The following is a 14,289-nucleotide window of genomic DNA, read 5'->3' as shown; positions in this document are numbered from 1 at the left end:
AAAGCACATTTGAGAAGAAATGTTTAATCTCCCAACCTTGCTACAGTCATATTATCGGATGTCGAAAACTGTACAATATACGCCTGGGGCAGCAGAATGGATTCACATCCCTTGCAAGTGCATGAAAGAAGTGTTATTCATTCATCAGGTGCTTGTGAAACACACCTGTAAACCATCATGACTCACTCACTTCATGGCTTATGTTCACTGAAATGACAGCAGTGAGGCAACAGAAACTGCTTTTCATTTATTTTCCACATAAATGTTTGGCCAAAGTTGGTGCAGAGGTGGCCTCAGCCTCTAGATCCAGGGGGATCACTGGGATGCCGCTGTAGCCCACAGCTTGGATGTCCTCCATCTGCAGGTGCCAGACACTTTTTGGTGTAGGATTTAAACACGGTGGGGCAGGGCAGCAATTATTCTCAGCTCTGTTGGCCAATTTGGTGAACACAAGGTGAAGGGTTAATTTAAGCTGAGGAAACCTTTAGGGGAACTTGTATTTCGTTAGTCCTGCCAAGACATGTTGATAGAAAGATCCTACCTGTGAGTTATTCCACCCTGCCTAGGCTTCTGCTTCTCAGCCCAGTTTGGCTCAGGCTGCTTGCCATTAACCGTCTCGGGCCCAGAATCCCTTTTTTTCTCAGCCCTTTTTGTTTTTAAAAAGAACATATCTATAAAACTGCTGAACCTCATTACCTAATTGTTAGTCAGGCCAAGTTAGTAAGTAGCACATACCACGTGTTGTCTTGCTCTCCCTGTGCATCCGTGGAGGTCCCACTGCTGGTCCCAAAGTCTTTGTCTTTGTCTTTTTTTGTGTGATTCAATTTGAGTTTTGGTTTGATGTAACATTGCTGCTGTTCATCAATGGACAGTCTGGACATGGCAGCAGTGAAGTCAGAATCAGGATCTGTTTCATCGTCACAATCCTAAAATAAGAGAAGGTGAAGATGTCTGTTTGGATTGTGCATTATTTGCTACTTCAAGAATGAGGGAGAAAAAACATTGCTTTATTTTATGTAATTTAAAATGGCGACAGGTAGCCTATGAAGACAGCTTTTTAGCCTAACCGCTTGTCCTAAAAGCATGCAACAGGAGCAAGCATCAAAGACGTAACAGCTTGACTCCTATTATCCTATTAGAGTGAGCAAACTGCCTGCTAGCAACGCAGCGCGACGCAGCGTATTAACTCTAACGCCCGTTTTCTTCCTCTACAGTAGATGGACGAGGAACAATGAAGAAAGGCACTTTACAAAGCACTGGCACTCACTTTTCTTACTCAACAGAGCTTATTAGCTAGTCAGTTTACAAAGTGGAGATAATAGTGCATTAATAATTTCCACAGCCGTGATTAAAATGTTGAGCTTTGACTTGTGTCAACACCAGAGAAAACTGATTTTTTTCCCTGCCAACCGTGAGCTGTCTATTGAAGAGCGCTGTGATTTGAGTCATTAGCTCATCGATACAAAGCACCACACACGTCCATCTTCAATACAGAAGCACTTGATGTCACACTGTTTTGCAAGAGGAAGCTGAAATTCAAATGTTTGCATGCTGCTAGTACACGCTGGACGGGCCTTCATTTTAATGTGTTTTTTGTTTTTTTTAAACCCAAAAGATATAAATAAATGAGACAAGTGACTTTAAAGGGATACTTCACCCATTTACATGAAGCTGTGTATCAATAGAAACATGGTAGTAGTGTTGAATGGTTGTGAATTCAGCACTACTACCAAGTTTCTAATGATGCAAAGCTTCATGCAAATGGGTGAAGCATCCCTTTAACATCACTGTAGGAAGCACAATGAAATGTGGTAAAGGATGTGTGGAAACCATGTTGGAAATAGATGCGACATGACATGTGAACTTGGAAAGGTCTAAAAATACTTTTTTAGAGTTACTGTGTGCTTTAATTTTTGACATCATAAGCTATGAGGCAGCCTTACACGCTATTATATCTAGAGATATATAATAATAACAACTGTCTAAAATTCATTTCTTTCTTTTTTTCTCAATTCAACCAAATTAACACACTTACCATGGTTTCAGTTGAGTCGCACTGGTTAATTCCAGACATTTGATTTTTCAAAACCCTGATTGTTCAAAACTCTGTCAAGGTTTTTCAAATCTCTCTTCAGTTTGTACCAATGGTACAATGACTTGAAATTGTGAACATAAACCGTGTGGAAGACTGAAGCCTTCTATGGCATAAGAGTGATTCTAGAACTTATGTCATGGTTAGAACATGAAGCCATTCCATTGGACAGTAATTTAAGTATACTTGCTGTTAATTACATGAACGTATGGCGTCGGCTTTGTGTATCCTGCAGTGGTTCGGAGCATTGTTCATGTCCTCAGAAATTAACGTTACACATCTGATGCAATATGCATAACACCACTTGGGGCAGTGTAGAGCTGTATGGTGAAAAGACAAGATGTGATGACATCGGAGACACCAGAAAGCCATACACAGCAATGACCAAATTTCTTAAAACCCACTTAATCAATCAAGTTGGTAACTGCCCACATCTGTATGATGTGTTGTCGTCATTACACAGCAACAAACATGCGCGCCTCAATAGCTGGTACAAGATAAGTGTTCATTTAGAAGTGGAAGTGGAAAAAGGTTTGAGACTGTTAAGTCCATGATGATGGAGAAACGGAGTGGGGACAGTACTGATGGTTTGTTTTGTCCACTGGTAGTCATACATGTTTGTATGCCTATGCAAACCAATGTTCTCTATTTGAGTGTTTTACGCGGTCTGATTTACATGGTGCTTCCTTCACAGGAATCCTCCAGTAACAGACGTAGTGCATTGTCAAGTTTGTGAATGTAAGCGCTTGTGACGGAGCCGTTTGTTTTACGCGTGTGCAAGGTTCAACAGCAAGAAAATTGAACCTGAAGTGTTTTCGAGCCTAGAATTATAGTGGTAACTTACTTCAACTGGGTTGCTTTAGGTGAGAAAAGTAGTTGTGGTCATGTATAGATGACCACAGACGCAGCAATTGCCTGTGTTAGCAGGCTAATGTTAGCACACTTTAGGTAACTCATAACTACCTATTGCACATAAATTGACATAGAATGATCTAAACACTCTAACGTGACATCCAAATAAGCAGTGAGTAGACTACTGCTAGCTACTACTACTGTTAACAGCTTTATAAACAAGTCTGTCCAGTTCATGTTAACATGATGTAAACACAGGTCCAACAACAATAAAGCTAGCATGACTCAGGCTTCTCACAGACAGTCATGAATCAGAAAGACATTAATAGAGGACATACTTCATTTCTGCTGTATTTATTGGTAAAATTGATCCTTCCCCCCCCCCCCAAATTATAGCTTCTGTCAAAGTAGTGCTTTGCTTTTAAAGCTTGTACAGAGCAGTTGAGAATGCAGCACTAATAAATAGCTCAAATGAAGCAGGCAGCAGTGAATTCAGAGAAGATATTATCTAGTGTACATCAGTGAGCAATGCACTTTTTACCAAAGTGCAACTTTGCCTCTTTTTGGACTGTATCAAGCAATAACCATTTATTTAAACACTGCAAAGCGATGAGTATGAAGACTGTTACTTTGTGAACCAAGTTTTGGCTCCAAGTTCCAAAAAGATTCCACGTAAGCTTGAAGCCCTCAAAGTCTAACTGGCTCTCATAAAAGCAGAATTATTACATTTTTCAGCTCTTACTGTTTCACATTTTCTTGTGTTTTTTTTTTCTTGATATAACTTTAAAATGTCAGTCCAGCATCTTTTTTTCATTTCTATCTTTAGAGTTGTTTATATTTCAGTGACAATTGATTACAGATAAAAGACCAAATGAAGAAGGTACTCTCTTTTTTGAAATGTAATAATGTGTATATTGAAAAGCTGATGGTGGCTTTATGAAGTTTACAGCAGTGATAAATCCTCTGTTGGTACCATTTACAAATGCTGTCTGGAGCCTGTAAATAATTCAAATTTGATTATATCACAGACTATGAGTCACATGGATAACACAGAGTACAATTTTGTCGTGTTCAGCAATAAATGCCCAAGTTTTTAAATCCCATTTTCCAAAAAGAAGATTGATCACCGTGACATTTTTACAGCACATGCACATAGCGGGGAACCATGATGTTTTAAATAAAAAGACCAAACCCAAAAAAAAAAAAAAAAAAAAAAAGAACAGATTGTTATCCAGGGTTATATTGAAGGATGAGGCTTGAGCATCCTCACTATTATGCCAGGCCTCCGTGTCATCAATCCTGCCCATAGCATTAAATCCTGGCTTGGATCTATGAACCCCCTATTGGTATTGGATTTCGGGACGGCTATGAAACCCTCAGTCAAAGCTTTAAAACATCATCTTTGTCTTAATCCACTGATCGATAGGTCTGACAGGTTGAAATAACACAATAAAGTAGATTTAGTGGTCCAGCAATGTGGGGACATTTCAGTCTTCAGATTAAAGGCTGCTGCGTGGGGCTCTGAGAGAAGAGGTAAGATTCTCTCTCTGCCACTGAGAACATCCTGAAATGAGTATGTCTCAGACGATCCGGCTGTGAAAATGATGATACAGGATGTTTGTTTTTTTTTAACAAAAGCATTCATAGAATATCACCACAGAAGAACCATTTGTCTATTAGACATTATATTTACCTCAAAATGTAACTGCATGCATTGAGCAATATATAATCTCGCCATAAATTAATTTTCTGTAATTTTTTTGTTTCTGTTTTTTTCCAAGCTGTTGACTGTAATTACATTTAAGGTGTTCCATCATGTTTTACTTCATGGAACATTAATATTACAAATTTGTTTTTCTGGAGGGAGGATCGTTATTATAGAGGATATTATTTCATAACATTTGGAAGTGCTTAAGTTGATTAACACCTGCTAGTGTTTTGGTACTTAAAATTGGTCTTGGTCTCAAGAATCACAAGCATTTTTAACTGGGGTTGTCTTGGTCTCAGACTGGGTGCTCTCCAAATTTGGAATCAAGACCGGTTATAGGACCACCACTGATCATGATTCATTTAGTTTTATTTGTATCCCCCTCTTTCTGTACAATTTAATATATATAAGTACAATTTCATTCTTATTTAACAATAAATAGAAATTTTAGCCAACTCCATTTGAATTCAGTGTGACCCATCATGAGGTTGTATCCCCAAGGTTTTAAAAGCCTTGTAATATTAAAGCATATACAGTACTTTCTGTGCGGTAGATGAGTTTATTTTGTGTCCTCAGTTTGCACTGTATTGGCAGTAAGGTTTGATCAGAGAGAACATTGGCAGAACTGATGGACACATCTGGTGGGATGTTCTTAAAAAAAAAAAAACATGTCACAGAAGTGTCTCATTCTGGGCATGCCAAATCCAAATGAAGACAGTTTGTTGAACCTGTTCTTTAGGCATGAACAAATTAATCACTTTAAAGATTGTACATTCATCATTTAAAGTTTAAATTTATCTTTTTTTTTTTTAAATAACCAAGTTTAACACTTGTTCAAGCTTAAATGCATGCACAGATTAAAAAAAACGTCAAAAAAAAGTTCTGATATTCCTAACCAAATGTGATGTCGTTGTGCACTCCACTCACTACTGCGTTCAAAAAAATCTTGTAAAATAGTAGCCAAAACTTTTCTCACACTTGAAATTACATTTTCAACAGCCTGACAGCCTGACGTCAGGCTCATGCCAAGTCTTGCAACGTTCTCATAAAATCTCGTTCAGAGCAGCAGGAAAATGTCAGTAACTGTGTAGTTTGTTTCAAAACCCTTTGCCAAGGTTAAGTAAGGAGATGCAACATCGCAATATTATATGTATGCAATTAAATATCCTTCAGCAAAATAGATCTCATTTCATTTAGTTTTTCCCTCATGGGGCATTGGTCCTTTTTTTTATTTTATAACTAATTTGCTTGGAAGACTTAGTTTTGCTTGATCTGCCATGTCGAAGCTTTGGGGGAATGGAAAACAAACAGGTTAAATTAGTCCTACATTTGTTTTCACTAAAAAGACATGACAGGACTGTTTCTCATTAAGTTCTCTTAAAGCAACTTTGAGGGATTTTAATATTGTATCAATTTAGCAGCCCCTGTGGACGACGCTGCTTTTAGGCCCCTTTTGTTCTGTGTTAATTACTAAGCTGGAATGAAACCTGGTGGCGGCATTGACAGGCATTCGAAATGACTTTATAAAATGAGTAAATTTTCTAACTGACTGTCTTGATTGCTTTTGTACTGTAGCTTGAATACAGGCATTAGGAATTCATGGAGTTTGTTTCATAACTGGTTAAAATTGTCCCAGTGTGTTGAAATAATTATACAAACATCCATCCACCCATCCCATCCATTATCTTCACAGCTTTTCTAGGGGTCGTGTGTGTGTGTGTGTGTGTGTGTGTGTGGGGCCGATCCCAGCTGTCATTGGCCGAGAGGCGGGGTATGCCCTGAGCTGTTCGCCAGTAAATCACAAGGCTGACATATAGAGACGGACAACCAGCCACCCTCACATTCACACCTAAGGGTAATGTAGAGTCACCAATTAACCTATTGAGCGTGCCTTTAGACTGTGGGAGGATGCTGTAGTACCAGGAGAGAGCACACACATGCATGTTGAGAACATACAAACTCTGACGGGGATTCGAAACCTCGTCGCTAAGGGATGTATACGACTTACACAACAAGCAGTTGAGAATAAATAGACCTGTCAATGGGTGATTTCGGCATTTCAATATGGAATCCACTTTCCACACTGAATCAGTCACTGATTTTCAGCTCTTTACACAGTTGATATCCATGACATGCACTCGTCTAACATCAAAACAGCGTGGATGGCCTATTAGTCGGGGTCTTATCACATAATAATCCTCAGACCTAAGGTATCAGCATTTATTTGTCACGGTCCAAATCCTTGGGGCAGTAGATTTACCTCCTGTCTTGATCTTCCTGCAGTTGTTGTATTTTCAATATTTGCTAAGCCATCAAAGTTTTAATCCCCCGTTCGGAGCATCGTGGAAACTCCAGGGTTTTTAACAAACACTTAAATTACACGATGGAAGTAGTGGCTCAGTGTGGCGGCTGTGGATGAGTGGTGGAGTCGGTCGTCTCTCAACCCAGAAGGTCAGGGTTCCTGCAGTCACAACACAAAGTGTCCCACTGCGTCCCTGGCAGAGTGGTAATGTGTGTAATGTTGGACGGTTGGGCTCTTTCTGCCATCGTTGTACCATCATCTCCTTGATGACTAAAAGTAATCTTTCCTTCTTTAGCACCTTGAGTCAAATTCAGTGCAAGTTTAAATTCAATATCTTTTTTTTTTTTTTTTTTTGAGCTGAAACACTTGTCTTATGTTGGCAATGGTGCGTTTCATGACATAGAATGAAAGCTACAACGCTGAGTGCTACTCTGGATTAATCCCAAAACAATCATCTTGAGTGTCACACCAGCCTTTCCTCTATGACAGAAATCCAAAGAGATAATCAGAGAAGGTTGTCTGCCGAGATTAGTAACAAGTTGTCCGTCATTGGTTCAACACGCACAGACCGGGCAAACAGTGTGTTGACACGTAATCCAACATGGATGTAATTGCTGCTCAAGAAGACGGATTGAGACTGGAACGAAGGCTTTTTAAAAAAAAAATGTTTTATAAAGATTCATATGAATCACACCACATGACAAGCTGCCACCCCTGATAAAAGCCTATTTAAATGTATGTGGGTGGGGGGTGGGGGTCATGTAGAAATGTGTCGCTGGGAGGTCGGGGAAGTTTCTCTATCAGGAGAATTCCCCCGAGGACATTGAGAAGCCGAACCACTGAGTGCTCACCTCATGAAGCCTATTGTTAGTCTAATGAACAGACAGGATTTGATTAAAACATTTCAAACATCATTTGGCCCACGATGCGGTGCACAGAGTCCCCCCCCACCCCCTCCCCCCCCTTCCCCCACTGAGCACACTTAACACCCTGATGATCTGAGGCGGGAGTCTTCTTACTCCCGCTCAAAGGTGAGCCTACAAATCACTGTAATGCATTCAGCGGGGGTCTTTCTCGCCGCCTCCATTTCCCCCCGCTCCCCTTCTCTTTTACCGCTCGCGACGTTCGTCGTTAAAAATTCATTAGACGCTGTTTGTATTGCCTCCTCGAGGATGTCACCCTTGAAGGCCGACTGTGTAAGAAAGGACGCTTCCGTAGGCCTGAGGGGGATTGATGGAGCCCCTGGTGTGTGCGAAGGTGCTCTCTGTGGCTTTGATGTATGCATCAGATCACAGTGTTACAGACATGCCCCTTGTCGGAGGGAGACGCATAAGTGGCTTAGTGCATGACCACAGACTGTCACCCCTGTGAATATAGCTGCTGTTAGAGCTCTTACACCCAAAGTGCACTCGCAGAATGCTTAAATAGGCGTTTTCTTTGAATGACTTATTTGCTTCTCTAGTGGCACATTTAAATGAAAGAAACAAATATTTCTGATCTACAAGGACATCAGTAAGAAAAAATAAGGTTGTTATTTTAAGTTAAAAGCAACCGTGGATGCAAAAAATTATGGCTACTTTTACAGGAGAAACCTGGATGACGGCACACGCTTTTCCCTAAGGCTATTTATTCACTTCCTTTCAGGGATGTAGCTCAACTTAGCTTCCAAGGCAAGTGGCAACATCCGGTGATGAGAAACGAAGCGTACTGCAGTTCATCGTGGATTAGCCTGTTGTTAGGTTATCTGAAAGATTTCCTGCAATGGTGTCTGCTGCAGATGAGCCTCCAGAGCCCCCTTCAGAAACAGACGGGTGACGTCACTTCATCCAGTCAATTTTATAGCTTTTGTTCCACGGGCGAATGTATTGCTAAAATCTATAAAGTCATAAAAAAAGACAGCGGAAACCGTCCTTTGGGACCGTTTACAACCTGTCATTTGAATTTGAATGTACAATATCAATGGTGCTACATTTTGCGAACAACACGTTTATGAAACTGTCGTGTCAATTATCTTTTTTTTTTTTTTATTATTATTTAGGTGATAAAAACTCCTTCAATTATAATTTTTTGAATTTATTCTCAATGTTGCCGATCTCGCTACGACGCCGACTCGTTTGCTGTTCTGGACCTTTTGATTTGATCAAACAATCGTTCCATGATGATGGAATTTCCTGCTTGTCATGTAAATGGATGGACAATGATAATCTTTTCTGCTTCAACCCATTTATTTATTTTTTTCCCAATGTCAAGATTGAAATTTGCTCAGCACACTTAGTGAGCTAACCTTTGAACTGCGATTGCTCGTGAAAGCGTGAGCTGTGTTCGAAATATTCCAATGATGTAAAACAATAGAACACATGGGAATATAAAAGAGTAATGCTTGATTTGAAGGATGTCACTTAGTACCACATTTATGGGATTTGTTTATTGCAAGCCTTCCACACCTTGGAGTAAAGTAGAACAATGCTGAGGGAGATATCACCTCATTCTGGGAGCACTTTAACTAGTACTTAGCTAAATAAGCTGAAATTAAAGTGTAATTTTAATGTAAAATATTCTTATTTGGGGAGCTAAATCAGCTTACTTTTTACTTCCCCTGCCTCTGTTTCCTCCTTTCCTTTAATTCTAACCTCAAGCCAATAATTTATTCAATGCTCAGCATTTAGCAGCCCTAATCCTCTCTGCTGATGCTTTTAGGTGCACATACTGTACAGTAATTCTATAAAAGAGTAGAAGCAGGGGTTTCAGGCACTCTGATAATCACCCACTTTTTTTGCCAAGAGCACACCAAAGGTAGTGTGGGAAATAGAAGGGGAGAAAAAGGAGGCGAGAAGCCAAAAAACCTTGACATAGGAGAATCAGCTGCCTACTAGACCGGTGAACCGGGTCAGGCTGATAGGAGCTTGGCCAGCACGGTCGGTGCACTCGCAGGCTCGGTCCTGTCCTGTAGCTCCGGTGCAGGTCCCCGGCCATAATGGAATCTGACAGGATGTAAATGAGTTTTTAAAAGAGCTGCTGAAAGCTGGTCATTTTTCTCATTTAGTGGTCCAGTGTGTTGGCCCGGTCCCCAGCTGTCACCCTGCATCCCTGCCTTTCTGGGGAAACGGAGAGGCACTCAGCGTACAGTAGCAAACCCTGATTACTAATGTCATATAGGGTGGAGATGCATTTCACGCTCTCTTTATGTCTTTTTCTCTCCTTAATCATTTTTCATTTTCTGTCCTTTTCTTCTTTATTCAGGAGGAAGTGTCATAGAGTGGTAGTTTCTTCTCCTTTTCAAACACTATATCTGTGAAGGAATAGCTTTGGATCCCACGTGTTCTCATTAATACATCAATAACTGCAGATTATAATACTTGACATGACCTTCAGTAAGACTTCTTTATGTCACAAACATACAACCATTCATAGTTCAACACTGTTTACTTTGAGCTTAACTCATAAACTATTCATCAACACTTTAAGCTTACTATTGAAAATGTGCAGTTCACTACCTTTGACTACATAAATGGAGGCAATAAATGGAGCACTTGAAGTACCAACACAACATTTTCCCAAGGGAACAATAACATTTATAGTAGTGTAGCAAAGCGTAGCCTAGAGTAGCATGGCACATAGTATGTTTTATCTATTTTAGCTAACCGTTATTAGCTCTGACGGCTTGATTGAGTCTGTGTCAGTATTTATTCTTGCAAATTCAATCATCCTAACCTCAGCACAGTCTTTTGTGTAAGTGAACGCCCAAATGAAATATCAGGATTCATTCATGAAAAATCGTGTTGATAAATAGAACCATTGGTGTTTTATTGGAAAATGGAAGATCTGTTTTGCAAGAATGATCCGTACATAGATACAAGCAGCAGCTAACTTCTAAAACATGCTTCATCTTTAATTGTCGTCTTTAACTGTCAGATGTTATTCAGATATTTCATTCGTGGTTTAGTAGTTGTTTTGGACTTTAGGACATTATTCAAATTAACTAATCAGCTACTGTGTCAACTGCTTCCTCCGGTGACTTTTCACAGCCTAGCTTAGTTTCACATGTTATCGTAATACTGTGCCGCATCCTTAGTTTGAAATCGACATAAAAACGACCACACTTTTTTACTGTTGCAGTTGAGACTCACATGCACCATAAATCTGAAAGCAGACCATGTTTTGTTTGTCTTCTCATACCTTGTTTTTTTTTCACTGTGTTGTTAATGATAGAAAGCATAATGTAGGTTGTCTGCCAAAAGAAAAAGAGAAGTCTAAACTAGATCTCAGGACCAAAAAGTGGTAAAAGATGACACCTATGGCTTCTCTTCTCCTCCTCCAGGAAACTGCCATACAATCCTTTAAGGAACAAGAGCAGCAGGTTGGGAATGACTTAAGCCTCACAATAAAGTGCGAAAGATTTGTTCCTATTCTAGAGGGGAGTTAAAAAAACAAAAAAAACATGAGCTCTTAAGATGATTACAGGAGTCCTCATTAAAACCAAGGTTTACGTTTGCAAATAACCTCAGTACAACAAGCTATTAGGATTATGTTTATGTCATTAATTTGCGTTACAATAAAACTATCAAACGCAAATCCATAGCTCCGGTATGCTCCGAGCGGTTATACATGGTGCAGTAACCTCACCCATGTGCACTCAGGGCTGCTCTGCAGTACCAGTGCAGCATTAATGAGCAGCGATAATGACTGAAGGCAGTTAGTTAGAGTTAAATGGAGCTTGAACACCCAGCTGACAATGAACCATTCACAACAGAGAGGTTGATCAGGGGGAGTAAAGGCAGAGCTCAGGCCTGGAGCTCTGGAGCTTAACCTGAAACCTTCCCATGTCAAACAGCACAAAAGTAGCAAGGTGCTCAACGGAGCAAGAGGCGAGGACAATACGGCTGCTGGATGTATACACTAATGAAGGTTCAGATTCCAGGTGTGTCAGGCGGCGTTGTAGATGTAGCCTTCTTGTGTGACAACAATTCAGTGTGCTGGTTTTGTGTTAATTAAACAGTACATGCTAAATGGGCCTCAGCTTGTAAAGCACTCTTCTCGCTGTCTGAATTCGCAAAGAGCGTTTGCCACACCCTACCCTGTGGTCTTTATATGTTATGATCAGCTTTCCTTGCATACATTGTGTTCATGTCTCAAATTAAGTATCTGAAAAAAATAACATTTATGACATTTTAAAGTTGTATCTGTTCTTCTTTTAGTTCCCAAATAAATCCCATGACCCTGTAGTCACTGCGAGGGTTTTTTTCGCTACTGTCATTTCTTTGTCGGGTGTATTTAGTGGGGTTTATAATAACTCTCCTCAATGTTTTCGGGGACATGGCCTTTGTGATTTTGTAGTCCCCTTAGCGTCTGTTACATCACTCTATGAAGACTTCCATTTTAACTGCAGTCTAGTGATCTGAAAGCTTTGAACTTCCATGTCTAAAACCACGAGTTCCAGGTTGAGAAATGGTGAGATGGCTAGCTGAGTGCTAGCATTATTGCATGAAACTCTCTTACACAAATTGCATGTTAAAAATCTTTTCGGAGTTAAACATGTAATAAAATACATTCCCTCTACTTGCAGCAAAGCTGTACAAACAATTCTGATAAATGAAAGCTTTTATTTTGATATACTGTGAACTCATTTTTCTCAGTTGCTATTTGCTCACTTAGCACTCACAGAGCAACATTGATATTGAGATACATTTCTGGTCACCTGATTCATTTTAGTTCTTTTTTTTTTTGTCTTAAGATAAGATCACTGGTACGAAGCCCCTGAAGTCTGAAAAAGTCAAATGTAATGTCTTTAGATAAAAACGTTGTCGCTTCATGAGGGCGCTCACTCTTTCGGCTCCGTGAGAGTGGTGAGTCAATCAACTCACTGCAGTCAGGTGTGTGTGTCACTGATTGGCTTTGATTCAGCTCAGGTGTGGGGAGCTTTTATAAACCCTGAGCCTCCACTGCTCTGTGCTGACTCATTATCTCACCTTCAGAGGTAGTGAGAGCTTCTCCCTGGGGTTTCTCAAGTTGTCTGTGTGTGTATATATATAAACACCAACTAAGATCGTTGTGGGTATTATTACAATTGCCTGTCGCCCAGTGTATAACTTGGGGTGCTGGATAGTTTTGCTCTGACTCCAGTCGTTTGTGTTATCGAAGGTCTCTCTCGCAGACTTTCCCTTTTTGTTTCGTGTTTTCTGGGTCTCCTGGACAATTCTGGTTGTAATTTAGTGGCTTGGCCACTGTGGTTTAGTTAAAGGGTAAATATTATACCCTTTTTTTTAATGTTATCAAACAGTCCCCTGTGCTCTAAATTAAACATCTGTGCTGTGCTTTGGTCAAAATATAACATGACTGAAGCACCAGAGGAAGTTTGTGACCATGTAGAAACCAGCCCTCTCAGAATGCTCTGTTTTGGTGTGTGTCTCTTTAAATCGCCTCACCCCCCCCTCACCGCCCCCCACCACCAATTTTCCCTATTTGACAAAGTACTTTGAGACACCCCTGGGTCCACACTAGCGTTCCAATCCCCCCCTCTGTCCTACAATCTTATGTTCAGTACATTTGTTGGTCTTTTTGGGACTTCAGAGGCTCCATACACAAGTGAAACCCCTACTACCTGCCATTAAAGCAAATGATGGATTAATCCTGTCTTAAAACCACATGACTCTGGTTTAGTCATTTATTCTTATGTACCCAACATGTCACCCACTGAGGTAATGTTTCGTCTCTCGTTGCCCTAACCTTGACAGATTATTGGCCTCGCTGAGAAAACCCCAGTACATTTTATAGGTTGAAAATATTGGCAGGTGGAAAGGCATCCTTGTGAGGTAAGCAGCTGTGCTGGCCATATTGTGTATCGATCCACCTTGTGCCGTGATTGCTGCACTTAATTAGATTTATATTGTAAACAAAGACTCACAGTATGAAATTTGAATTAGCAGATAAATGTTATCCATCAAACCAAATAATAATATTTTTTGCAGCGTGATGCAGTATTGGTATTTCGGAGATTTATCTGAGCTGTAAACGGAGGCACAATCTTTCACCCTCAGGTGTTTACTGCGGGCTGTGGAGCGGCTTGCAGTCTGCGGTTCAATCTGCAGCCATCGCACATCGACCCAGAAACATGCAGGAAATAGAACACACATTCATACTCTTTCATCTGTTCTTCGAAAAGAGAAATAAGCCGATGTATGGGGCTTTGAAGCTAAAAAAAAAAAAAAAGGAGACCTAAGGCGGCAGTCTCACTCCATAACTGCCCAAATCTGACTCGCCAGTTGTCATCCTACTCTGCAGGGTTCCTTTTATGACTCCACCTGCTTATAGTCATGGCTCAAGGAAACACCACATTGT

General features: G+C 40.3%; 1 protein-coding gene across 1 annotated transcript; it reads right to left on the bottom strand.

Annotated features, from left to right (window-relative positions):
* Window positions 1-222: 222 nt before the first annotated feature.
* On the bottom strand, window positions 223-2,202 carry LOC306818267 (uncharacterized protein). The gene is made up of 4 exons (XM_079335758.1): window positions 2,036-2,202; window positions 736-926; window positions 542-646; window positions 223-428 (listed from the first exon to the last, which is right to left on the bottom strand). Exons 1-4 carry the CDS (start codon window positions 2,072-2,074, stop codon window positions 248-250), a joined length of 516 nt encoding a protein of 171 aa, XP_079191884.1. The 5' UTR covers window positions 2,075-2,202; the 3' UTR covers window positions 223-247.
* Window positions 2,203-14,289: the final 12,087 nt, after the last annotated feature.

This window comes from Symphodus melops (assembly GCF_947650265.1).
Source record: "Symphodus melops genome assembly, chromosome: 22".
In the NCBI taxonomy this organism is placed as follows: Eukaryota; Metazoa; Chordata; class Actinopteri; order Labriformes; family Labridae; genus Symphodus; species Symphodus melops.
This window is presented reverse-complemented; position numbering and strand designations above follow the sequence as displayed.

Excerpts from the sequence above, each read along its gene's own strand:
- LOC306818267 (XM_079335758.1), bottom strand. The coding sequence starts at position 2,074 with ATGTCTGGAATTAACCAGTGCGACTCAACTGAAACCATG. Across the intron at positions 927-2,035 it reads GCGACTCAACTGAAACCATG|GATTGTGACGATGAAACAGA; the intron begins GTAAGTGTGTTA and ends CTCTTATTTTAG. Across the intron at positions 647-735 it reads GGAGAGCAAGACAACACGTG|GGCTGAGAAAAAAAGGGATT; the intron begins GTATGTGCTACT and ends AAAAACAAAAAG.